General features: G+C 44.4%; 1 protein-coding gene, 5 non-coding genes and 2 pseudogenes across 11 annotated transcripts; 3 read left to right on the forward strand and 5 right to left on the reverse strand.

Moving 5' to 3' along the window:
- Positions 1-725: 725 nt before the first annotated feature.
- Positions 726-26,663, reverse strand: Aurkb (aurora kinase B). Of its 6 annotated transcripts, none has more exons than XM_021238325.2 (10): positions 26,237-26,663; positions 7,756-8,012; positions 7,396-7,444; positions 5,700-5,802; positions 5,574-5,625; positions 5,221-5,412; positions 4,800-4,938; positions 4,554-4,702; positions 2,992-3,166; positions 726-2,842 (listed from the first exon to the last, which is right to left on the reverse strand). In XM_021238325.2, exons 3-10 carry the CDS (start codon positions 7,441-7,443, stop codon positions 2,669-2,671), a joined length of 1,032 nt encoding a protein of 343 aa, XP_021093984.1. In that variant the 5' UTR covers position 7,444; positions 7,756-8,012; positions 26,237-26,663; the 3' UTR covers positions 726-2,668. The 6 variants fall into 6 exon arrangements, with proteins under 6 accessions (XP_021093984.1, XP_004857545.1, XP_021093983.2 ...); XM_004857488.4 differs by having other exon boundaries at positions 7,396-7,470; positions 26,237-26,661; XM_021238324.2 differs by having other exon boundaries at positions 5,700-5,864; positions 7,396-7,470; positions 26,237-26,652.
- Positions 12,686-12,890, reverse strand: LOC147823908 (small nucleolar RNA U3; annotated as a pseudogene).
- Positions 17,816-17,922, forward strand: LOC147823909 (U6 spliceosomal RNA). The gene has a single exon (XR_015443348.1). It is a non-coding gene; the product is annotated as a U6 spliceosomal RNA (small nuclear RNA).
- LOC101699265 (SUMO-activating enzyme subunit 2 pseudogene) lies at positions 18,207-19,315 on the forward strand (annotated as a pseudogene).
- Trnaw-cca (transfer RNA tryptophan (anticodon CCA)) lies at positions 19,884-19,955 on the reverse strand. Its single transcript has one exon. It is a non-coding gene; the product is annotated as a tRNA-Trp (tRNA).
- On the forward strand, positions 20,533-20,604 carry Trnag-ucc (transfer RNA glycine (anticodon UCC)). The gene has a single exon. It is a non-coding gene; the product is annotated as a tRNA-Gly (tRNA).
- Trnad-guc (transfer RNA aspartic acid (anticodon GUC)) lies at positions 21,288-21,359 on the reverse strand. Its single transcript has one exon. It is a non-coding gene; the product is annotated as a tRNA-Asp (tRNA).
- On the reverse strand, positions 21,933-22,004 carry Trnap-cgg (transfer RNA proline (anticodon CGG)). Its single transcript has one exon. It is a non-coding gene; the product is annotated as a tRNA-Pro (tRNA).
- Positions 26,664-26,808: the final 145 nt, after the last annotated feature.

The raw sequence follows: 26,808 nt of genomic DNA on the forward strand, positions 1-26,808 counted from the left end.
CATTTTTTTCCCATTAAGTTTATTGGTACATTTTAGGTATAAAATACAGTTACATCCATCATTGGGATCTTGTACCATTACATGAGTATCTTGGTTCTAATTTTTTCAAATCCTACATTTTTTTTTGGTACCAGGGATCGAACTCCGGTCCTTGGGATTGCAAGGCAGGCGGCAGAACCACTGAGCTAAACCCCCAGCCTCAAATCCTACATTTTTGACCTGAGCAAGAGGGTGAAAGAAGACCAGATTGGGGCAGAAGCCTTGATGAAGAACGCTATTTTAGACATGTTATTGTGGAGGGAACATAGGTGGTGCTATGCTGGTTTTGCTACATACCAAAACTCTTGTCTAAAAAAAGAAAAGGGCCAGGGATTTAGCTGTGATTTCGCTGCTTGCTGCACAAGCGCAAGGACCTGAGTTCAATCCCTGGTACCAAAAAAAAAAAGACAAAGAATATATACAGTGCAATACTATTTATTTATTTTGAGACAGGGTTGCTTATGTTAGTTCAGGCTGGTCTTCAACTCCACTATGTAGCCCAGGCTGCCTCAGCCTCCCTAGTGGTGGAGATCACGGGTATTCACCACCACACCTCACTGGAAATACCTGTGAAACATATATTCCTCTATCAGAGGAAATAGTAGTGCTCATTAGAGAATATTGAGACTCGAATAATAACATATACCACACATCAGGTGTGATACAAGAAAGTGATATTTTGATGGATGTTTATAGCTTAGGTGCTTAGACTGGGGAGAATTTGGAGATGGATTAGGGATCCATATACATAGGGAACTAAGCAAATGGCCCAAGACAACTGACTTCAGGGATGCCCAGGGTTGTGCGAGACAGGAAACCGGTGGATTGCCAGAGACTCAGACAGGGCGGAAACAGTGAGCATTGGCTCTCTATACATAGAAAAAAAATCTGGGTGCGGATTTTTAAATTTCTTCACCTCTACCTGGAGCACAGAGCCTGTAGAAGGTACTCAGTACTTACTGTCAAATGAATAAATGTAGCCAAAATGATGGAACTGCGTCAGAGGATGTGGGAACACAAAATGTTGATGTGTTTGGAGGCAGTAGGGTAAAAGAATAAAATCTTTGGGCCTGGGATTTAGCTCAGTGGTTGCTCCACCTGCTGCGCAAGTGCAAAGACCTGGGTTCGATCCCTGGTACCAAAAAAAAAAAAAACACCAATAAAATCCTTTTTCTGCAGTATTAGAAATCAAACCCAGGGCCTTGTTTTGGCTACTGCTGAATTACAACTCCAGTCCTAAATCCTTAAGCTTTATAGTGGGAAAACAATAGGGAATGGTAAAACTGAAAACTTTAGCGGCGCTAGTAGTTGGGCACGATGGTGCCTGCCTGTAATCTCAGCACTCTGGGAGGATGAGGCAGAAGGATTCCATGTTTGAGCCCAGCCTGGTCAATTTAGTGACTTAGCATAACTCTGTCTCAAAAAATTAAAAAGGGCTGGGATGTACTTCAGTGCAAAGGCATTGGAAACATGCGATTTAAAAAGTATAAAGTCCATGATTTAGGATGATTGTTTTTTCAATACTCAGGATTCAACCAAAGGCCTCACACATGCTTGACAAGTGCTCTACACTGAGCTACATTTCCAGTCCTGACTTACAATTATTTGACTTTTGATTTCTTCACTTTATGGTGGTGTAAAAATTCACCAAAAAGCTGGGCATGATGGCGCATGCCTGTAATCCCAGCACTTGGGAGGCTAAGCCAAGAGGATCAGCAGGAGTTCAAGGCCTGCTTGGGCTACATAGAGAGACCCTGTCTCAAACAACAACAAGCCCAAAAAAGCCCACCAAGAAACAGTTTTTGCATTCAGTACAGTATTCAATAAATCACAAGACATTTAACACTTTAGTATAAAAAAGGCATTGTGTTAGGTGATTTGTCCAATTGCTATATGCTAATATAGCCATGCTCAGCTGCTTCTAGGTTGGCAAGGGCCAGGCAATGAGCAAGGAGAAAATATTAGAAGTCCTGAGAAGGCAGGCAGAGATGGCTAATAATCAAGCATAACGGTGGGTAAGCAGGGTGGGGGGTGGCAAATGCCTGTAATCCCAGCACTCTCACTTGGGAGGCTGAGGTGGATTTGCTGCGAATTCTAGGTCAGCCTGGGTTACATAGTAAGCTCCTGTCTCAAAAAACAAACAAATAGGCTGGGGATGTAGCTCAGTGGGCTGTGCCTGCCTGGCAAGCGCAAGGTCCTGAGTTCGATCCCCAGTACAGAAACAAACAAACAAACAAATAAATGAACAACAAGTCTCCCAGCATGCCAGACTCTACAAGTTAAAGCAGAGAAAGAAAAGACTGGCAGAGGGAGAAAAAGAGAGGAAGGAGAGGGAGGATGGCTGGGAGCTGAGCAGGTGGGCCTCAAAGCTGAAGGTGCGGTGTTACAAGTGGTGTGATGCAATGTTTTTCCCTCACCCAGGGCAGTTGGCCCTCCTGTCTCTAAAAGACAGCTTCCTCCACAGCAAAGCCTCACCAAAAGCCTCTATATTCATCAGTACAAAAAGCTACAGCTTTTATTAAATAAGAAGGAGGTAGAAGACAGATAAAGGAACAGGCCAGACCCCTCCTTTCCCCTTGCACATACACAGACACACAAACAGACACAACCAAATAAACGATGGGGACACTCAGGGGGCAGACTGAAGGGCAGAGGGAGGCAGCACCCTCTTGGAGTGGGCCTGGACCCAAGGGTGGGCTGAGACTTGGGCCAGGGGTAGCCGTTCGGATGGGTTATGTTTGAGCAGCTTGGAGATGAGGTCCTGGGCCCCTGTGGGCACAGAGGGAGGAAACTTCAGGTCCACCTGCAGTGTGGAGAAAGAAGGTAGGGCTGCATTTGTGTCATTTCCCTTGAGCATCCATTCTATTCAGGGACTCGCCCAGGCCCTGTAACCCACTCTGGCCACCCCTGGCCCTGGCATCTACAGGTGACCAAGCCCCAAGAAGCCCTCACCTTGACAATCCGCCGGTAAGTCTCGTTGTGGGAGGCGCTCTCGAAGGGGGGGTTGCCCACCAGCAGCTCGTAGCAGAGTACCCCAATGCACCACAGGTCCACCTTCTCGTTGTGTGTGCGCCCCTCAATCATCTCTGGGGGGAGATAGTCCAGGGTGCCACACATTGTCTTCCTCCTGGCGAGAAGGAGAAGGAAGTGGGCAGGGGTCCCAGGGCCAGACAGCCTCCCCTTCCCTGCTGCGTGACAGCAGCAGCACTGGGGGTGTTCCTGCTGCTGGGGTAGAGGCGGATGAGGACATAAACCCAAGTCCCAGGGGTGGCCTGCTTACTAATCACGCAGTGCCAGACCAAGGGATGTATCTCAGTAAGATAATCCGATAAACTGGGAGCACTGGTACACACTTGGAATCTCAGGCTGAGGCAGGAGGATCACAGTGAGGTTAGCCTGGCAACTCAGCAAGAGCCTGAGTAAAATTTTAAAAAAGAGCTGAGGTTGTGGCTCAGTGGGAGAGCTTAGCATGTGTGAATCCCTGCATTCCATCAATACTGGAAAAAAAGAAAAAGAAAATTATATGTAAAGGTAATATTCCTCTTAGAATTATTATTTTTTTGGGTTTTTTGAGACAGGGTCTCACTCTGTAGTCCAGGCTGGCCTCAAACTCATGGTGATCCTCCTGCCTTAGCCTCCTAAGTAATGGAATTATAGGCATACTCGGCCTATAATTTTAGAATTATTTATTTTGTAGGTTCTTTTGGAGTTAGGGTCTCACTGTGGAGTTCAGGTTGGCCTCGAATTCACTATGTAGCCTCGGCTGGCCTAGAACTCATGGTGATTCTCCTGCCTCAGCCTCCCAAGTGCTGAGATTACAGGTGTGCACCACCACACCCAGCATTCATTTTAGTATGTATTAAAGGAAAAATTTGAGACATCTCTAATATTCACCAAGTGTATTCTACTTAAATGAATGAGATTACATCTTTACCATGTGATACTATGAAGACATCAAAAATGTCGGAACTGGGCACAGTGGTACATGCCTATAATTACAGCCCTCTGGAAGGATGAGGCAGGAAGATCATAAGTGCCAGCCTAGCCTAAACAACTTAGGAACTTAGGGAGTCCTTGTTTCCAAAACAAGAAAAAAGGCTTGGGGTCATAGTTCAGTGCAAAGGCCTTGGGTTCAATTCTTGGTACCACACACAGACACACACACAAATGATGTGGGTAGTCAGGCAAGGTATCATGTGCCTATAGTCCCAGAGTTCCACATACTCAGGAGGCTGAGTCAGGAGGGTCACTTGAACCCAGAAGTTTCAGGCATATCTTCTTAAAAAAAAAAAAAAAAAATTTTTGAGAGTTCTCTCAGTGATATGGCAAGAAGTTTCCCATATACTGAGTGGAAAATCTGGGCAACAGAATTGTTCAGTTCACTTTCTTGGAAAGATACTGCTATTTCTATATTTGTATGAGGGTAAACTCCAATGTCTCTGGGGACCCGGATTCTGAGGGGTTTTGTATTGACTCGGACAGCCTTGCATAGGGCTGGGTTCCGGCCACTGTACCTCAGGGAGGGGGCGTGCACCGACCAGCCAAAGTCAGCGATCTTCAGCTCCCCTTGGAGCCCTAGGAGTAGATTCTCTGGCTTTATGTCTCTGTGAATCACCTTCTTCCCGTGGCAGTACAGCAGCGCATCTGCCAACTCTGCCATGATCTGGAGGACAATACCAGGCAGTCAGGCCACCCCTATTGGCAGAGTGTCCGCAGCTTGGAGCCCTCCCTGTGGTACCCGGGTGCCCACCGCCCCTAACCGTGGCTGTTCGCTGCTCATCAAACGTGCGACTCTTCTGCAGCTCCTTGTAGAGCTCCCCACGGGGCGCATACTCCAGAATCAAGTAGATTCGCCTCCGGTCATAGAAGTAGTTGTAGAGCCTCAGGATGTTGGGGTGCCTGCGGGAAGAGACAGAGGACAGACGCCTCAGGCAACATCCTTGTATTAGGAAGCCAGGGAAGATGACTGGGCTGATGGGATGAACTGGGGTCAGAGGTGGACCAAGGCTGGGAGTCATAAGGGGGAGCAGGGGTCAGCTGACAGGGGCTGACTGACAGGGGGTGGGCTGGGAGGTGGGTTCACTGGCCACAGCTGCACAGACAGCAGCCTGGGTAGAGCCAGGTACACTGAGGGGCTGAAGATGAGGCAGGGAGGAGCTCAGGTTTAGAGGGGACACTTACTGCAGGTGGGCCTGGATTTCAATCTCCCTCCGAAGCTGGTGTTCCACGCCCTCCTTCTCAATCTGAGACTTGAAGAGGACCTTGAGCGCCACGATGAAATGGCTTTTCTTCTCCCGAGCCAAATACACATTTCCAAATTTGCCTTTGCCCAGAGGACGCCCAATTTCAAAGTCATCAATCGTGAGGGGCCGCCTGATTAGAGAGTTGGGGAAAGGCAGCTAAGTGCTGGCTTGTTATTTCTCCAAGATATTTGCTTTTGCCCCACTCCTCCTGACCTTTGGCCGGGCCTCCCAGATTTTCTTCCTCTTTACTGTTCCATCACCCTCTCTTTACCCCTAGGCTTGGGCACTTACTTGAAGCTGGGCACCCCATTGCTGTTCTCCACCACCTTCTGGCCAGGGACAGCTAAGGAAAGCACAGGTAAGTTGAGGTCCTCTCATACTTGTCCCCTCCAGTCACCCCCCTCCTGACTCAGTTACCTGTGGCCTGGCCATTGGAGCGGCTCATGAGGACAAGTGCAGATGGGGTGGTAGGCTCCTTTCGGAGAACTCTCTGGGGCAGGGTGTTTAGGCCTGATTGAGACTGAGAAGAACCAGGAGGTGGCTCTGAGGGTGCCTTTGTCCTGGTGATCAGGGTGGAATGTGCTGCAAGCAGCATTTCAGCTACTTGGTAAAGAACCACCCACCCTCCATTCCAAGAAAAATACTGATTGGGCTGGGGTTAGCTCAGTGGTTCCGGTGCCTGCCTCGAAAGCACAAGGTCCCAAGTTCGATCCCCGGTACAAAAAAAAAAAAAAAGAAAAAGAAAAATACTGATAACCATAGTTTGATTCCCCACCCCCAAGATTCTGCTCATTAAGGATTATTGATAGACAAAGGACTTAATCTGACATTTCACCTCTGGTGTGGGCCTACACTACCTTCTCAGGCATGTAGCTGTTCGATCTATACAGTTCTGTCCATTTCACCACTCTCATTCACCCAGCCCCCATCCCAGGGAGCAGAGGGCTGGGTCAATGAACACCCACAATTCCAAGAGTTTATTTAGCACCGTGGCACTCTCAAAGTCCCCTAAAAAACTCAGACCATTAAGGCCTGGTTAATGTCCTTAAGGCCTTAAATTTTGAAGCAAACATCAGTATTTAACCCTTTGCAACAAAAGGCTTTAGGGACACCGAGGGCTATTCTGATGGCCTTAGGCCAGTTGTTCACTTTCATCTTCTCAGTGTAAGAGTAACCAAGGTAAAAGTGACAAATGTAACCTCATTCAGATACCCCTTGCCAGCCTTACTCAGTGCTCCATGAGGGAGGGGGTTGATGAGTAAGAGAACCAATGGACTCCCAGGGGTGCCCCAACCCCCCCCCAAAGTCTGTGCAGGGCCCCTTTCTTCTTCACATAAAAGAAAGCCCTAAGGCCCCTAAACACCTGTTCCCTGGGATTTACAGATTGACAACCAGCTGAACAAAATGCAGTCCAGAAAACATATATGGAGGATTCTAATACATATAATAGAGGCATCGCTGGTGCGCACCTGTAATCCCAGCACTCAGGAAGCTGAGGCAGGAGGATTGCTCCAAGTTTGAGGCCAGCCTGGGCTACATAGTGAGTTCAAGGACAGCCTGGACTACAAAGCAAGACCTTGTCTCAAAAAACAAATAAATCAAATCAGAGGGTAGACTATTCAATAGAAGGTGTTTTTATAACTGGAAAATAAATAGATTTGGAGCCTTACACCAGTCATCAAAATAAATTCCAGGGCTGGGAGTGTAGCCCTGTGGCAGAGAGCACTTACTTAGCATGCAGAGGCCCTGGGCTTGATCTTCTACACCAAAAGTAAATTCCAAATGATTAATTCAGATTTGTCCTGGACCTTTACAACAGTAACTTTATCTGTATTCTTCCTCAGTCTATTTCCTGCCAGTTTATCTTTTCAGGATAAGAGTTGGGAATCCTGGTCTTCAGGCCAGACCCTGACTGCTCGGTCTAGGATATTATTTGTATGTGACAAGTAGGCTCAGCCCAGCAGATGTCCTCCAAAGCTGGAAGTCACTGTTCAAATTGGTGGCATCTGACAGGTTATGGCTGCACAGGACCAGACCAGGCAAACTGTTGGGCCAGAGCATAAGGGCAAGAACATTGCCTTTAGGGGGCGGGGGGTAGTGGGAAGGGCCTTACCGTCTGCCGGCCATAGGGCCAGGGGTAGGCGTTCTCCTTCTGGGCCATCCTTGGAAAGACAAAGGGGGAGGAGAGCTGGGCGGAGAAGGAAAGGAGGGGTGAGAAATAAACAACAACAAAAAAGAGGCAGAGAGGGAAGGAGAGATCAGACCGATCCAGCCGGAAGCGCCTCAGCAAGCGAAAGGGAGCAACCGGGAGCTGGTCTCACTGCCCCCGCCCTGCTACCTGTCCCACCCACTTCTAGAATTCCCCACTCCAACCGTGAATGCTCAGCACACTGGTGGGGTGCGCGCGGGCCACGCCAACGGACCCTTGACCTGCCTGATCACCTGGCGCTAAACCCGCGAAAGACCAGTTTACCTGGAGCCCGCGGCTCAGCTACTGCACTGCTCCTGCTCGCCTGCAAGCTGCTGAATTTGCCTGATCCAGTCCCTGCCGAGACACTTTCAAATCTCCCGCCCTGGTCCCATTGGCTGAGCGTGCAGCCCATCCCAATTTTCATTGGCTGGCTTCACTCTGACGTATCAGGGAGACCAAATAGAAGAGGCAGGGGGCCGGGAATTTAGCTCGGTGGTTTCGTCGTCTGCTGCGCAAGCGGAAGAACCCGAGTTCAATCCCTGGTACCAAAAAAAAAAAAAAAGAAAGAAGCGGCAGAATGTGAGCCGTCTCATGCTCGGTTCCGGCTTGGTAAAATTTTCCTGACTCCCTAGTCAGTTGTTTTTTTCTTTTTAAAAACTTTAATGTGATTAAAATTTATCCTTATGCATGTATGAACTAGGGTTTATACTTGTTTTCTGGCAGATGGAGACCAGTTGTGCCAAAATCGTTTGTTAAACTGCCCATTCCTATCAGAATTTAAATGCTGCCATTAATAAAGTCTTCCTAAATAGAATCATTTTTCGCTATCTTTGGGGGGATTCGCTCCAGAACTCCACGAATACTAAAATCCGTGGGTGCTCGAGTCTCTCATATAAAATGACATGTGTTTGGACATAGCCTATGCAATCCTCCCATATACTTTGAATCATGATCTTTCTGAAACATGTCAGGGACAGAATGTATGGGTGGAGTATGCTTAATAGATCCAGTACAATATCGCTGTCCCCTGGATTCTTTAAATTCCCACCTGCACCTTATATCAGAAGATTTTTGGCCTTTCAGGAATATTTGATGGGCCAATATAAGATTGGCGTTTGCATCTTTCAAAAAACAAAAACAGGGAAGGGGATTTAGCTCAGTGGTTCTGCCGCCTGCCTTGCAAGCGCAAGAACCCAAGTTCAATCCCAGGTACCGGAAAAAAAAAAACCCCAAACCCCCAGAAATCTATCAAATCTCCCACATGCCTGCCCAACTTAGTGAACAAACTCTGTTATCTACTTTCGTTCTTCTCAAATGATTTGTGAAGAACCAATCTTGAATATTTTCAATCTACTCCAAATCAATACGTTCATAAAATACAATACAAGCTTGTGGTGGCAATGTATGCCTGTAATTCCAGCACCCTGGGAGGCCAAGGCAGGAGAATTGCAAAAGATTGAGCCCAGCTTGAGTAATTTATGGATACCCTGTCTCAAAATTAAAAAAAAAAAAAGTGCTCTAGATGTAGCTTAGTGTGAAGGCCCTGGTTTGAATCCCTGGTATTACAAAAACAAAGCAATACAAATGTATTCCTTGGAAAATTAAATCTAAACAAATAAACAAAAGTTACAAGACCACATCTTTGTAATAGTCATTATATATGAGGGCTCTGAGGAATGTTGTAAGAATTTTTACAGACTTACTCTCAAGTTCTACACTGTCCTGAACCAACGTGGACCACACTCTGAATACCACCTTGCCTACACCAAGAGCAATTAATACAGCTCTGTTCACCTAGATCATGCATACTCAAAACGCACTCTCTTGTAAATATGCTTTATCCTTGTGTCAGTACTGTTTTGCTCTTAAGATTTCTTTTTGTTCTTAAGGACTACTATCTAAAATATATAAAGAACTGAAAAAAATCAGACCCCTCAAATTCAAAGACCCAATACAAAAATGGGCATCTGAAATGAACAGACATTTCTCAGACAAAGAAGTAAAAGCAGCAAATAAATATATGAAAAAATGTTCAACATCACTGGTCATTTGAGAGATGCAGATGAAAACAACACTGAGTTTCCACCTCACCCCACAAAGAATGGCTGCTATCAAGAAATCAACCAATAACAAATGCTGGCAGGGGTGTGGGGGAAAGGAACCCTTCTCCATTGCTGGTGGGAGTGCAGACTGGTGCAACCACTGTGGAAAACAGTATGGAGATACCTCAAAGAACTAGGACTAGAGGTCCCATTTGACCCAGCTATTCCCCTGCTGGGTATCTTCCCAAAGAATTAAAAGAATCATACCACAGAGATATATGTCCACCCATGTTTATAGCAGCACAGTTTGTAATAGCTAAAGCTTGGAAACAGACCAAGTGCCCATCAACTGGAAACTGGATAAAGAAGATGCGAGTTTTTTATAAAATGGAGTACTACTCAGCCATAAAGAACGAGAAACTAGAGACATTTATAGCTAAATGGATGCATATTGAGGCCATACTCTTAAGTGAAATGAATAGGACACACAAATGTAAATACTAAATAGTTTCTCTAGTGTGAGAAACTGAAAGTGTAAAGAAGGATTAAAATGATTAAAATGAATAATTGATAATTTGAAATATTAAAAGGTCCAAAGGTGTAGGGGTGGTGGGAGGGGAAGGGGAAAGGAAAGAAAGGAAAGGAAAAATGAGAAAAGAAAAAAATGGAAACAAAAATCTATGTAAATAGGGAAGGGTGGAGGGGGTGAAGGGCGCACAGGTAATGGGGAAAAGAACCAAGATTCATCATGTACAGGTACAAGCACCCAATGATAAATGTAAACATATTGTATACCTAAAATGTACCAATAAAAGAATTTAAAAGAAAAAGAAAGATTTCTTTTTGGTCTTAAAAGTACTGGAGATAGAACCTAGAGCCTCTGCACTAAGCTACATCTTTTGTTATTTTGCAGTAAGGTCTAGGCCACTAACCTCAGCCTCCCAAAGTGCTGGGATTACAGGGAAGTGCCTCCATTCCAGCCCTTCACTGATTTCTTTTCTTTACTTTTTTCCTTTCTTTATTTCTTCTTTTGGTTTTTTTGGTACCAGGGATTGAACTTGGGATTTTGCATTTGCAAGGCAGGAACCAGAACCACTGAGCTAAATCCCCAGCCCGTCTTCCTTTGGTTTTGTTTTGCTTTTTGAGACTGAGTCTCACTATGTAGTCTAGAATGGCCTTCTGCCTCAGCCTTCCCAGTGTTGGGATTACAGATGTGTGCCACCAGGCCTGGCTCTCTGTACCTTTGACTTGATTTTCATCTCTTCACCCGTGTTATGTGTGGTTTCTATTGGCCAAGTAACAATGAAAGGTGACCATGAAGGGACTGTCACTGTTCTGCAAAGGGCTAGTGTTTCACATGACTGAGAAGGGACAGAACTCTTTTGTGTTCTAAAGATCAGGGTTATTGGTTACTAAATGTTTGGGAGGCACAGATGTTAGATTTATTTATTTATTTAAAGGCAAGGGTCTCTCTATAGTATCCAGGCTGGCCTTGAATTCCTGCGCTCAGGTGATCTTCCTGCCTCAGCCTTCTGAGTAGCTGGGACTATAAGTATGTGACACTGCCACAGTACCTTCTCTTCTTTCTCTCCCCCAATTTTTTTTTTTTTTTGCAGTGCTCAAGATTTAACCTAGGGCCTTGTGTATGGTATGCAGATATTTAGCTCTGAGCTATATATATCCCCATTCCTTTTTATTTCAGACAGTCTCGGCTGAATTGCCCAAGTTGAGCTGAAACTTGGGATCCTCAGCCTCCCAAATAACTGGGATTACAGGTGTGCAGCACAACCCTGGCTCCTTTTATTTCTGATAATGGAATATCCCAATAAAAAAATCTGAAGACCAGATTTTCATCATCAACCAAAAGCCCCTTCCAGGAATGAAAGAAAGACTCAGAAAAGCCTGCAAGGTGCTTGCTGGGGGAGTCTGGTCATGTTTCTCCACTAAGTTGTCCTCCTTAAAGTACATCTGAGATGCTCCTGCTGAGGTAAGGAGTGTCAAGATAGGGCATTCCTCTTCCATCCAGCAGAGAGCTGCTCGATCTTCCATCTTCATATTGGACCACATCGTTGCTAGATAAATGAGAAATTTTATGTTACGTATATTTTACCATAAAAATTATGAAAGCTTTTTTATTTTTCTATTTATTTTTATTTTTGGTACCGGGGATTGAACTCGGGTCCTTGAGCTTGCGCAGCAGGCAGTGAAACCACTGAGCTAAGGGACTGAACTCAGGACCTTGTGCTTGCATGGCAGGTGGCAGCACCACTGAGCTAAATCCCCGGCCCTATAAAAGCTTTTTTAAAAAAAATAAAAGGGGAAAAGAACACATCAAATTTGCCAGGCATAATGGCATATGAGTATAATCCCAGCACTCTAGGAGGCTGAGGCAGGACAATTTCGAGTTAGAGCCCAGCCTGGGCAACTTAGTAACTTAGTGACTTAGTGAGACCCTCAAAACAAAATAATTAAAAGGGCTAAGGATATAGGTCAGTGCTAATAGTACTGGATTAATTCCCTAGCACCACACACACATACAAAACAAAACCCAAACACACATGTAACTTATTACATGTCTAGGGCATGGGAGTGTTACATTCCATGAAATATCTTAAATATCAAGAGTATTCTTTTAAAAATCACCTGTGTACCTATTCCATTAGTTACACCTTAACAGGTCTTGTTATTTTTTATTCTGTCCAACTCCCCTATTGTAGTCAGGGTGTGCAAGGAAATAGATTTAATACAGGACATGTAATTTATAGGATTATTTTATAATAACCACCCAAAACATCAAACACAGAGGAATACAAGAAGTCTGTCCACGCTCTAGGGACCCAAAGAATCCAGCCAAGGGGCTGGATCCCACAGCAATGTCCCGCACAAGTCCAGCGGAACCCATGGCAATGTCCTTCACGAATCCAGCTCCCCTGGTGAGTACAGCAGCCAACCCTGGTGACAGTGAGGCCCCGAGCTCCTCTGACAATGAGAACAGCCACGTTTGCATCAGGAAAACCAATCACAGCAAGTTTCTCCCAGAAAATCAACTGTAAATGATCTTCCCTCCAGGTCTCTTTTTATGCCATTGGCAACAATCCTCAGGTGAGTCTTCCATGGCCAGACCACACTGATTCAGTTCAGCTGGGTGGTCCAAGTTGACCATTAGTTAATCCACCACATCCCTCCACACATTACTCTGCCCAAGGGGAAGAACGGTCACTAGGGGCAAAAGGCAACTGCAGCAAAGCAACGCCAACAGCTGGCTTCATGCTTAGGAGAAAATGCTGCCCCTCTTCCCTGTGCTTCCCCGTGCTCATGTTCAGACAAACTTCTCTAGTAACAAACTGTATAAATGATCCCTGAAAGCATGGACTTTGATTTTTTTCTTTTAATGAAATAAGAGACATACCGGTGAAGCTCCAGGGCACAATTTCAAGAATTAGGCCTGTCTGTGTCTATTGTTTTGCCACCATTTCCTGTACTGTTGCAATGAACAGAATTATGTCCTTGCAGAAGTTCCACGTTGAAGCCTTAACCCCTAGTGTTACTGTATTTTGAGACAGAGCCTCACTGAAGGTTAAGTAAGGGTCACAAGGGTTGGGCCCTAACCCAGGAGAGGAGCCAGAGATAGCAGAGCTCTCTCTCCCCAGCCACTGAAGAGGGAAGACCATGGGAGGGCATGGGGAGAAGGCCGCCTCACTGATTGCAACCCCAATGGCACCTTGCTTTTGGGCTTGTAGCTTCTAGTCTGTGAGAGAATAAACGTCTGTTCTTTATGTCATCCAGCTGGCAGCATTTTGTGATGGCAGCCTGAGCAGACTAGTGCAAATTTTAAAATCAGTGAAAAGCTACAATCCCATCCAGGTGAGACTACTAAGGAATGAACGTTTGGATCACACCAGGTAAAGAACATGACCAGGCTGGCTTGGTGTGCACACATGGAGTCCCAGCTACTTTGGAGGCCAAGGAGTGTTTCCTCATTTTGTTATTAATATATATTTGTGGGGCCGGGGATTTACTTCAGTGGTTCCACCACCTGCCCCACAAGCTCAAGGTCCCGAGCTGCCCCGCAAGCGCAAGGTCCCGAGTTTGATCCGCGGTACCAAAACAAACAAACAAGCAAAAATATATATTTGTGTGTGTGCTAGTACATGTGGACCAAAAAGACAGAAAAGTGTCATTTTTGCATCTTCTTATTAAAATAATGAGCAGCTGTCATAGCTTTCCATGATGGCCCACACTGTGTTTCCCAGATGCAGTATGTACTTTTCCTTTGCTCCTACCCTCTTTTTCTATTTACTCAGGCCAAGCTCGCTCTGCAGAGCCAATTTCTCTCCCATCCTTCACTTTTACTTTCTCTGTAACTGCTTAAAAAAAAAAAAAAAGGCAAGTTCAGGCAGGGTGCTCTGCTTGGGCAGCCAATGTGCCTTAGGCGACCAGAGCTCCTACCCTGTGTGGCCCTACTGAGTCATCAGCAGATCAGCAAATGTGCTTTGTCAACAAGGGCTGCTCCACTGTGTGCCTCTGTCTTGGTACAGGAAACACAGGGAAGGCTCCTGCAGAAGGCAGGCTGGGGCCCGGGAGATGGAGGGAGGATGAGGCAGAGGGAAGGCTGGCGGCAGCTACTGTGTGGGCAGAGGCAGGACAGCCCCATCTCTCGCCAGCCATCCCGCCTGTCACACTAACAGCGGCACAGTATTTATGGGGGAAAGAAGAAGGAGGAGGAAATCTCCCATTGGGAAAGACAGCGCCTCTCTGCGTGCGTTAAGGAGATGGGGGAGGTGGATGACAGCCTAGATTTCTTTGTATTTTTTGCGATTTAGCCAAAGCAGCAAAAGTGCCCGTGGTTTTCTTGACTTTATTTTAGAATGAATTTCTTTTGCATCATCTAATACAAGATTCATGTACTCATCAAAGCCAGTAGTACGGCCCTCTATCCACATATTCACTTGCTCATAGAGCCACACCTGAATTAGGGATCTATTTTGCAAGTATCTGAATATAAGATTGATGGGCTGCACCATCATCTTCTGCACTTTCTGGCCTTGGCCCTGGTACACCATGGCAAAATCTCACAAAGTCAAGAAAACAACTGGGTCAGATCATGCTAAAAGGAGATAATACTACTCTGCTACAAAGTGTCTCCAACTAGAAATGATCAATGAATTAAGAAGATAGCAGTGAAGTAAGGTGACAATTATGATAACATGTGAAAAATGCAGCTGTTTAAGTGGTTTGCCCTGGGAGTATTTGTAAAACATTTTTTCATATTGTTTTGATTACCCTTATGATATTACTGCACCAGCAATAAATGTTGTAGGATTGCTTTTATTAAAAATTAAAAAATAAAAAAAAGAAAAGAGGACCTGGGAGTTAGTTCAGTGGTTCTGCCGCCTGCCTCACAATCGCAAGGTCCAGAGTTTTATTCCCCGGTACAAAAAGAAAAACAAAACAAAAAAATGCCCAAGGTTCCAGGCTTCTAGCGGGTGCTGAGAAAGCTGGAGAAAGGAAATGATTGTATTTAACACCCTATGTCCCACTGCAAATTAATCAGAGATAACTAAAAACATTTAAAAATAATTTGGACTCAAATTCTGAGTACAAGAAGACAGCATTGGAAAAAATGAATGAAAAAATAAAAAAGAAAGATAGCTTTTGCTTGAAAGGATCACACAGCCCTTTGGATGACAATACAGTCAGAAGTACATGGCAAAGAAACAGACCTGAGGACCAGTGGAACAGATTAGAAGATGCAGAAACAATGCCAGACACACTCAGCCATCTCATCTTCAATAAAGGAGCCAAACACCCTCACTGGAGGAAAGATAGCCTCCTTAATAAATGGTACTGGAAAAATTGGGCTTCAACTTGCCAAAGATTAAAACTAGACCTATATCTCTCACCATGCACTAAACTAAAATCAAAATGAATTAAAGATCTAAATATTAAAATAGAAACTCTGAAGTAGTTGGAACAGAGGTTAGGTAGAACCCTTGAAGACATCGGTGTAGGAAAAGATTTTATGAACAAAACCTCAGTTGCCCATGAACTAGCACAAACAATCAACAAGTGGGATCTCTTCTTATTAAAAGGCTTCTGCACAGCAAGAGAAACCACCAGCAGTGTGAAGAGACAATCCACAATGTGGGAAAAAATCTTCATCTGCTCTTCCTCAGACAAAGGTCTACTATCTGGAATCTATAAAGAACTTAAAAAGATCAGACCTCCCAAATTTAAAGACCCAATCTGAAAATGGGCATCTGAAATGCACAGACATTTCTCAGACAAAGAAGTAGAAATAGCAAATAAATACATGAAAAAATGTTCAACATCACTGGTCATTCGAGAGATGCAAATGAAAACCACGCTGAGATTCCACTTCACTCCAGAAAGAATAGCTGCTATCATGAAATCAACCAATAACAAATGCTGGCGGGGCTGTGGGGAAAGAGGAACCCTGCTCCACTGCTGGTTGGAGTATAGACTGGTGCAAGCACTGTGGAAATCAGGATGGAGATACCTCAAAGAACTAGGACTGGAAGTTCCATTTGACCCCGCTATTCCACTGCTGGGGATCTTCCCCAAAGAATTAAAAGAATCATACCACAGTGATATATGTATGCCCATGTTCATAGCAGCACAGTTTGTAATAGCTAAAACTTGGAAACAGCCCAAATGCCCATCAACTGGAGACTGGATAAAGAAAATGTGGGGTTTTTTTTTATAAAATGGAGTACTACTCAGCCATAAAAAATGAGAAATTAGAGACATTTATAGCTAAGTGGATGCACATTGAGGCGATACTCTTAAGTGAAATAAATAGGACACACATGTATAAATATGGAATAGTTTCTCTGGTGTGAGAAACTGAAAGTGTAAATAAGGACTAAATGTATAATAGGTAAAGTGAAATAGGAAGAAAAGGGGCAAAGGGGAAGGAAGTGGGAGGGCTAGGGGAAAGGATAGAAGGGAATAGGATTAATATGAGAAAATGGAAAATAGGAACAAAATCTTTGTAAATAGGGAGGAATGGAGGGGCTGAAGGGAGGGCTGGGCAAGGGTGAAAAATAAGAACCAAGAGAGACTATGTAAAGGTGCAAATTTCCAATGATGAATGTCCTTATATTGTATACCTAAAATGTACCAATGATTAGAATGAATAATCAATAATGCAAAATAGGAAGAAAAGGTCCAAAGGGGTAGGGGTAGTGGGAGGGGCAGGGGAAAGGAAAGAAGGGAAAGGAAAAATGATGAGGAATGGAAAAAATGGAAATAAAGTCTTTGTAAATAGGGAAGGGTGGAGGGTGTGAAGGGAGGGCTAGAAATGGGGAAAAAATAAGAACCAAGATGCATTATGTAAAGGTACAATTCCCAATGAGAAATGTAATTGTGTTGTATACCTACAATGTACCAATAAAAGAATTAAAAAAAAAAAAAAAAAAAAAGAAGTACAGCTAAGGACAACTTCAGCTGGGACCTAAAATTTCAGATCTAATTCGATAAAGACAGAACAAATGCACAACGATGCTTTTGGTATCATTTTAAATAAGGGAAAAAGTACAGATTTTCAGAAAAACAAAATGTCTAACTTTAGGAGAATTGCTTAATAATTTACAGAACTATTAAAAAATTTTAGGTGGTCATTACAATTATAATTTAGGTTTATAGAATGATATTTATGTTATACCACTGATAAACATAAGTTAAATTACCAAAAAGAAAATGGTATTTTAGGAAATGACTGTGACAGTTATTGCTTTAAAATTGATTAATTCTACATTATATTTTTTTCGAATATAAACATATAGTGATATAAATATGTTCTCTGAACAATAATTGGGGACTGTTTTGGGGTTTTTTTTTGTTTTTTGATACAGAGTCTTGCTATGTAGTTCAGGCTGGCCTTGAACTCACTACATAGTCTAGGCTGGCCTTGAACCTGTGGTAATCCTCCTGCCTCAGCCTCCAGAGTGCTAGGATTAAAGGTATGAACCACCACACCCTGCTAGAGGACTGTTCACTAACAGTCTTTGTGTTAAAATACCTAACTATCTGAGATTAAAGGTATTACTGTTTTAATTGGTTGACTTGATAGAAACAGCGAAATGAAATAAAAATGCCCAAATTTGTATTTTAGAAGGCACTCAGTCACTTTAGGGGGGGTGGCGTTGCAGAAGCAATGAAATTCTTATTTTTCCCATGTAACACTAGGAAACTCATTTTCTTTTTTTCAAGAACACTACAGCTAATGTATTTTAAAAGACATTCTCATAAAAATAAAATAAAATAAAAAGACATTCTTGCTCGCTTCAGCAGCACATATACTAAAACTGGAACGATACAGAAAAGATTAGCATGGCCCCTGTGCAAAGATGACACCCACATCTGTGAGGTATTCCTTTTTTTTTTTTTTTTAACCTGAGGCCTATAGAATTCATGGAATTTTTCTTTTTCCTTTTTTTCTTTCTTTTAAAGCTTTTAAAATATGATAGCAGGTATCTATTGACAATGGACAGACTGTGGTGGAAAAGGTAACCTCCAGTTTATTGGACTGGGCTGAAGTACAAAGTCATGGAGAGGAAACCAACACATCAGATCAAGAAAATGAACCCCAGTTAGGTCTGAAAGACTAGCAGGTACTAGATACGAAGAGCAATGCACATCTCTTTTCAAACATCACTGGGACTTAGAGAGTTCCTTTAGCTGAAAAGGGGGATGCAGCTGAGCTCATATGGGATGAGGCTGACCCACGGATTTTGTCACCTCGGGATGAGTATTTTCTTCTGGTACCAGGGATTGAACTCGGGTTCTTGTGCTTGCGCAGCAGGCGGCAAAACCACTGAGCTAAATCCCCAGCCCATGTTTTTGTTTTAGGATGTGTATTTTCAGTATTTTCAGTATGAATATGAGGAGCAGATCTGACATAAAATCAATGGCAGGGAACCTTATTCCTGATATTGTTATTACTAATGCAGTGATTGCTGGGTTGATAGTATTGGAAAGACTAAAGATTTTAGCAGGAAAAATAGATCAATGTAGAACAATTTTTTTGAATAAGCAACCAAACCTGAGAAAGAAGCTTCTTGTGCCTTCTGCACTGGATCCTCCCAACCCTAATTGTCACGTATGTGCCAGCAAGCCAGCGGTGGCTGTATGGCTGAATGTCCATAAAGTGACCGTTCTCACTTTGTAAGGTAAGATAGTGAAAGAGAAATTTGCTATGGTTGCACCAGATGTTCACATTGAAGATGGGAAAGGAATGATCCTAATATCTTCAGAAGAAAGAGGTTAGAAGCTAATAACCATAAATTGTCAGAATTTGGAATTAGAAATGGCAGCTGGCTCGAAGCAGGTGATTTCATTCAGGACTACACTTTATTGATATCAACATCCTTCATAGTGAAGACCTAGGAAAGGATGGTGAATTTGAAGTTGTGGGTGATGCCCCAGATAAAGTAGGGCCCAAACAAGCTGAAAATGCCACCAAGAAGCATAAACAACGGCAGCGATGATGGAGCCCAGCCTTCGATCTCCACAACGCAAGAGCAAGATGATGTGCGTATAGTTGACTCAAACGAAGAAGGTCCTTTAAATAATGCTGACAGTGAAGACGAGAGAAATTAGACAAGAAAGAGAATATCAGTGCAAAGAGGTCTTGTGTGGAACTAAGGAAAGAGCTCGATGATGTCATGTCATTTGATTCAACAAAAACCCTGTACTATGTCAGTATATCTGGGCACAACCAGATCATTTGTTATGTCCTTTGTTCCAAAGAGAAAACATTGACACCAGTGACTTGAAAGTGATTCTGCTCCCTTTGAAAACATTCATTTTCCTAGAACTATTAGAAACATTGGAGAATGCTGTACTGAAAGTAGAAATATAGGTTTTAAACCCTTTGAACAAACTGTGTGCATAACCAGTTATTGAGATAAAACAACACAGTGCATGTTGCCTTTTAAATGTAAATATCCCTAGGTATCATTTAATAGTTTAAAAATATTGTGGTTTAAATATTATGTCTTTATTTTTGGCTAGCAGGAGAATTATGTTTAGCTTAGATCTAACCATTTTTATACTCTTAACTGAGACAGATTCAAAGAAATATCAAATGCTATGCCTTGAAACCTATTTTTAAATGTTAAATGGCCCTATGTATATTAATGTAAAATAATGTTAGTTTACTCAGATTTTCAGTTTTTACTGCCTGATATGTCTGTGTAAGAAGTCAATTTTTGTGTACTGTCACAATTTCAAGTTATTTATATTTGATGTTTTGTAAAATTTAAATTAACGAATATACTGCGCTATGGACAAATAAATGGCATGCGGGTAACAATTAAATAAATAGAAAAAAGACATAAGTTTTGACCCCGACGTGATTTGAACACGCAACCTTCTGATCTGGAGTCAGACGCGCTACCGTTGCGCCACGAGGCCTCCTCGCCCCTACAGACACGCAGATTTCGTGAACAGATGCATCGTCAGCAGTGAGGGGCGGAGCTTCCCCCTCGGGCCCCGCCTCTGGAGTCTTAGGAGGGGCAAAATTGCACGCGCATGCACAGGGAATTAAACTCATGTTCTTAGTAAACTACGAAAAGATGCAAATTGTACGTAGGTACATTTGACTTAAATCCCAATTCTTTGACCTTGTCAGCCCCTTCAGAGAAACGATTTCTGTGTTTTGGGCTTTTGTCATCTCTGTGTCACAGTTGTCCTCGCCCCTAAATAAATCTTACACTTAATCTCAGCTAGGCTGGTGACTGAGAAGGTCGCCTTATTTAGCTTCTCTGGACTTGGTTTCCTCATCTATAGATTGGGTATGATCTGATGCTGTCAGGCGGGGTGAGCAGCGTTTATAGCGACGGCCGGAGTTCAGTCAGCGCTGCTCACACGTTCGCGCCTTGCAAACGACGACAATCAGGGCCTCTGACTCAGCCTGCGGATGGCCGCCGCCTGATTCGGCGTTCAGACAACCGAATAGGACATCCGTTTCAGGGAACTCTTTTATATGTCAGCGTTGGTGGTATAGTGGTGAGCATAGCTGCCTTCCAAGCAGTTGACCCGGGTTCGATTCCCGGCCAACGCAGTGTTTTAGTTTTTAAAATAATGTACTGTACTTTTTCCACTTGTTCCCCAGACCCCGGTATGGTGAGTTGAAGGCTGTCACGGGGAACCCTCCGCTCCTAGGGGACCAGCTTTGGGCTCCTCCCTGGTCCCCGATCCCGCCACCCTGCTCCCGATCGCGGTCCCCCGCGCTAATATCCGCCCAGGACTGCGGAGTCTTTGCGGATAGCTGTGCGAATCCGACGACAGACACAAGGAGGCGGAAGGAAGCCCTCAAACCTAGCCTCGTTACGGAGGGGTCAGAGATTGGGATGTTACAAGGTGAGGCCGGGGAACGAAGCTGCAGGCTGCGACTGGAAACGCCCATGCTGTCAGGGGAGGGGCAAGCGCAGGAGATTGCGTCAGCGCGAATCACGCGAGCGGTTTTATGCCGTTGGTTCATCTGTGTTTCCTAGCTTTTCGTCCACGAACACTTCTAGTAGAGGATTGAGTGGGGAGAATAATGGGTCATGTAACCTCACGCTTAAATTGCAACTTAGGTATAGTAAAATATAAGCTGGAAATTTACAGTAAAATCTCGAGGGTCAGGACAGACTTCTCCCTTTCTTTCGATTCTCTCCTCAAGGTCCCTGCCCGGTGTTCAGTAAAGAAGTGGGATTTGATGGATTTATATAAAGCTGAGAGAACTAAAAATAATAATTACTCCTCCCCGTCGGGGAATCGAACCCCGGTCTCCCGCGTGACAGGCGGGGATACTCACCACTATACTAACGAGGAAGGGGCTGACAGAACCTCTCTCTGGATCCTTGATGTGGCTGAGATGTACCGTGGTTGGTGCTTCGTGACTGACGGAGGGTTTCTCCAGGATTTTCTTTCCAACCACTGAGAAATGCTATCCAGACACCTGTGCACATTTTAGATAGTAACTGAACGCGAGTTCCCAGAAAGGCAGAAAGGAGTAGGAGTAACCGAGACATCTGCATCCGAGGGTGCAGAAACCTGGGTTCTGAGTCTTTTGTTCTCTAGGCACAGCCCAAATAGCTCCTGTCATCCACAGCTAGAGGTTAACGAGGATCAGTCACACCGAAACCGCTCTGGGGGCTAAGGGCAAGGCGCCAAGCAGGCCGGGGGGGATCAGAAAGTGAGTTTTGGCGAAGACTGGGCGCACCTCCGCTCTCCCTAGCACGCCAGGCAAGACTGCTTACTGAGCTTTTTTCCGACACGGGGGTGTCCATTCAGAACAAAAGAGGTCACTGAATGTAGCTGACAAGGATCTTTTTCCCCGTCCAGCCTCCTGCGCCACTTTTACCCACGTTCTTGGAACTCGAAGTCAGCAAAAATAGGACCACTGGGCTCGTCCGGGATTTGAACCCGGGACCTCTCGCACCCGAAGCGAGAATCATACCCCTAGACCAACGAGCCGGCACATGATAATGGCCGCGGATGCTCTTAGAGGTCGTACGGCATTTGCTGTGGTCCTAGGGACACCACGATTGGCGGGAGCGTCCAGGAGAACTTCAGGGTCCACCCTCCCCACGGCTGAATACTGCATTCTGGAGCATGTGTCTAGGAATCTCTGGGCTGCTAGCCCTAGAGCTCCGACTCCTTGCGGGAAGTAGCGTGGAGGAAGTGGGAGGGGGTGCTCTGGGTCTGTCCCCACTCCACCTTTCTCAACTGCCCTGAGTTGCCAGGTTCCTGCTCTTTTCGGTCACCGACTCCGGCCCGTCCCTTAATTTGGGATCTCCACCCTTCCCGCTCTCAGCCTTCTGACCCAGCCCCGCGGTGGAGAGCTTTGAAACAAGCCCCGAACATGCCTGATCTCAGGAAGGTCTGGAGACAGAGTCCTGAAATCCCTAGGTGAACACCACCCCTCTAACCGTCCCTGTACCTATTTCACTGGGGTGACAGGCAGGGGCTTCAATAGCCTATGGTCTCCCCATACTGCTTGACAGCGCCCAGCTAAAAAGACAAACGTGATGATTCCTCTGGCAAAAAACAAAAAACCCAAGGAAGAAACGTTACTGAGACGCCCGGCTAGAGCGAGGGACCCTGCTTCCTCTGCAGAATAGAGTGGGGCACCAGGCCAGGCCAGTCAAGATGGTCCCTGATGCCCGACACCTCTGTGGACACTGGCTAGGGCTCAGTCTAGCCTCAGCTCCCCAGTTTCCTCTAGGAAGGCCCAGGAGACTCTTCTACATGCTGCCGCAGAACATCAGAAGGTAAGGGACTGGCCATCTGACACACGAGTGTAATCATAGGCCAATAGGCCTAGTTTTGAGGCCTCCAAGTGTCCACTGAGCTGCTCAGTGAGCCTCTAAACTCTGAGAATACTCATCACATTTGAGTCACTTTTTTTTTTTTTTTTTTTTTTTTTTGTACCAGGGATCGAACTCCGGTCCTTGTGCTTGCGCAGCAGGCAACGAAACCACTGAGCTAAATCCCTGACCCCTCATCACATTTGTACTTGCCAAAAGTCGGGAAAGATTTGGTGGAGCTGGATGTGGTAGTGCATGCCTGTAATTCCAGCACCAGGAAGATCGCTAAGAAGTCAGCCTGGGTTACATAGTAAATTTAAGGCTAGATGGACTCAACTTGTAGCCCGCTCCCAGGTTGTCCTCCTAGATAGTCCTCCCAGCAGGTCTCTGACTGGCGGAGGCCCTGTCCTAGGCTGAATGAACCATCTTGATCCATAGGCCAGTCCATAGACCAGTCATGTAATTTGTGGCACCAGGCCCTTCCTAATGCCCAACCACAGATACTATAATGGAGAGGATTTCAATGAGCTCTTGTTTTTTTCTCATCTCAGATGTCCCTAGCCAAATAGTGAGGAACAGAGGAGAATCTGGCTTTCCCATGAGTGTCACAAATCTTTCAGATGGAGAAGAGGTTCTTAGGGCCGATCTCCTGGGACCTCCTCCTTCAGTCCACTTTCAATTTGTCTCCCTCCTCTTGGGCTCCCAGTCTTCCAGTCATCTCTCTCTCACCTGGTCTGGGTGGGGATGGGGAGTAAGGGTGGGTTAAATCTTTTATGGGCATGATGAAATTTATGTCCTTTCTTCCTAGGAAAATACAATGGATACCAAGGTATGAATCCAGAAAGTATGGTGTTGACTTTGCTGAAAGTATTTCTCATTTTAAGAGGTATCAAAATCTTTACACTGCTCTGGGGTGAGAAACTGAAAGTGTAAATTAGGATCAAAATGTACGATAGATAATGTGAAATAGGAAGAAAAGGTCTAAAGGGGAAGGGAACTAAGAGGGATAGGGAAAAGGCAAGAAGGGAAAAGAAAAAATATGAGAAAAGGAAAAAATGGAAACAAAGTCTTTGTAAATAGGGAGGGGTGGAGGGGTTGAAGGGAGGGCAGGGGAAGGGGAAAAAATAAGAACCAAGAAACATCATGTAAAGGTGCAAATTCCCAATGATGAATGTCATCATATTGTATACTTAAAATGTACCAATAAACTTAATGAATATAAAAAAATCCTTACACTGAAAGATGCAGTTCTTAGATTTAAATTTGGGCAGTCACAGTTGAGACTGGAGGGAAAGAGAAGGGGTAGGAAATAGGAAAGGGTAAAAAGGGTAAATTTGAGGGGCTGACAGTCCTCTTGCCCCTAGCATTTCCCTAAGGGGGAATCTGGGCACCCTCTTGAAATTTATTTTTTGGCCGTCATTATTTTGATTTTTTTTGAGACAGGACCTTGCTTTTTAGCCCAGGGTTGCCATTTTCCTGCCTCAGTCTCCCAAGTATCTTCTTCTTTTTTTAAACTTTATTTTTACTTTAAACTTTATTTTTAATTAGTATGTATTTGTCATACTTTTTTTTTTGGTACCGGGGATCAAACTCGGGTCCTTGCGCTTGCACAGCAGGTGGCGAAACCACTGAGCTAAATCCCCGGCCCTGTCATGCATATTGATCACATTCATCAGTGGGAATTGGTACTGGTACATGATGTATCTTGTGCACCAGGCGGCAAAACCACTGAGCTAAATCCCCAGCCCTACATGATGTATCTTGATTCTTTTTTCCCCTTCTCCATCCCTCCCTTCAACCTTTCGTCTCCTCCCCATTTACAAAAGCTTTGTTTCCATTCCTTCCTCCTATTCTTTTTTTCTCCTTTTCCTTCCCTTCACTCCCTGCCCTTGTTCCTTTCCCATTTGAAAATGTTCTTCCTACTTCCTAGTATCTGTCCTCTATTATGCTCCTTATTAACCCTTCAAGTTTCTCACACAAGAGAAACAATGCAATATTTAAACTTGTGTGTCTGATTTATTTAAGATTATGGTCTTGAGGTGCATCTATTTTCCTACAAATGACTCAGGTTTATTCTTCTTTATGGCAGAGTAGTGCTCCATTGTATATAAATATATTTTCTCTATCCATTCATTTATTGATGGGCATATGGGCTGTTTCCAAAATTTAGCTATTATAAATTGTGCTACTAAAAGCATGGGTATGCAAAAATTACTGTGGTATGATGCTTTTAACTCTTTCGAGAAGATACCTAGGAGGGGAACAGCTATGTTAAATGGAAACTCTAATCCTAGTTTTCTTTTTTTTTTTTGGTACTGGGGATTGAACTTGGGTCCTTGCACTTGCAGAGCAGGCGATGGAACCACTGAGCTAAATCCCCAGCCCTAATCCTAGTTTTCTGAGGAATCTCCATACTCATTTCCACAATGGGTGGACCAGTCTACATCCCACCAGCAATGGAGAAGGGTTCCTTTCCCCCCACAGCCTTGCCAGCATTTGTTGTTGGTTGATTTCTTGATGATAGCTATTCTTTCTGGAATGAGATGGAATCTCAGTGTTGTTTTAATTTGCAATTCTGGAATGACCAGTTGTGTTGAACATTTTTCCATATATTTGTTTGGTGTTTGTAATTCTTCATCTGAAAAATGTCTATTCATTTAAGATGCCCATTTTTAGACTGGGTCTTTAAATTTGGGGAGGAGTCTGCCTTTTTCTTTTTTTGAGTTCTTTATATATTCTAAATCTTAGTCCTTTGACTGAAGAGTAGCTGGTAAAACTTTTTTTTCATCCTGTGGGTTGTCTCACTCTGTTGGTACATTTCTTTTGCTGTGCACCACATGCCTTCCTGGAGATTTTTTTTTCCTCTTCAGATTCTACATACTTTCAGTTACTGAGGCCTTTTAAAAAATCCTAAATATCTTAAATTCATCTCAAGGCCTGGCATGGTGGCAAATGCCTGTAATACCAGCTCTCAGGAGGCTGAAGCAGGCAGATCGCTGCAAGTTTGAGATCAGCCGGGGCTACATAGTGAGTTCAAGGCCAGCCTGAACTGCATAGCGAGACCTGTTTCAATCCCCCCCCCCCATTAAATTTAACTCGTTGGGCAATAATATGGTGCAAGCTGTTGACATTTCTATAACCAACCCCTAAGCCCTGTCCTCCCTGTCCCTCATGCTGTTATAAATTATAACATTTATCTAGGGTAAGTATATAATTCATCTAGTATATTTTGATTGTGTTTATATCACCATCTTCCTTCCCTTATAAACTCCAGCAGGGCAGGTTTTTTCATCTATTTGTTCCCTCCTGTATTCACTGGGGCTACAACACTGTGGGTCACACAGCAGGTGTTTAATAGAACACAGCAAATTTCTGCTTGTTCTTTCAGATTTGGCTTACCTGCTCTAGAAAGCCTCCACTGATCAGCCTTCAGCCTCACACGGGATGAGGTTCCCTTCTCTTCCCCAAGTCCTCACAGGACCCTGTCCAGCCCTTAGCGCGTGTTGTTTTGATTGTGTCTTCCCAGGAGCCCTGAGAAAAGTTCATATACAGGGTTCAACCCTTGCTTGACCTGAAAAGATCAAGTCCTTTAAGCTTTTATTCAGAGGTCTCAAAGCACTTCCTCCTTCATCAGCTTGGCTTCCGGGCAGCCGATTCATACCAGGCTCCCTTATGCCCTGAGCTCTCTTCTACTTCCTGTTCACCTGGTTCCAACTCTTCAGCGCCCTCTTGCAAGAAACCTGATAGCTCTAGGCCAGCTGACGAGTCCTGGACTCCTACCCTGTCTGCCCGCTCCTGGAGAGGGGCAGACGTAACTACACATGAAAGGCTGGGTTCTAGACTGCACCTAGAAGCCGCACCACAGCTTAAAAATATAAATGTGTATGTTTTATATTATACATAGAAAATATAAAATTAGGGGCCCCAAACCAAAAGACACAACGAAGACCCCCCCAAAATCAAAGCGGCTC

This window comes from Heterocephalus glaber, unplaced genomic scaffold (genome assembly GCF_053883595.1).
Source record: "Heterocephalus glaber isolate CG9 unplaced genomic scaffold, H.glaber_assembly_v1.0 deba00001564, whole genome shotgun sequence".
Classification (NCBI taxonomy): domain Eukaryota; kingdom Metazoa; phylum Chordata; class Mammalia; order Rodentia; family Bathyergidae; genus Heterocephalus; species Heterocephalus glaber.

What these genes read in the sequence shown, in the direction of transcription:
- Aurkb (XM_021238324.2), bottom strand. Translation starts at nt 7,897, where the DNA reads ATGAAAATTGGGATGGGCTGCACGCTCAGCCAATGGGACCAGGGCGGG. An exon ending in AGCTGAGCCGCGGGCTCCAG is followed by an intron (nt 7,471 to 7,755) that starts GTAAACTGGTCT and finishes TTCTCCGCCCAG; the next exon opens with CTCTCCTCCCCCTTTGTCTT. An exon ending in AATGGGGTGCCCAGCTTCAA is followed by an intron (nt 5,413 to 5,573) that starts GTAAGTGCCCAA and finishes CTCTCTAATCAG; the next exon opens with GCGGCCCCTCACGATTGATG.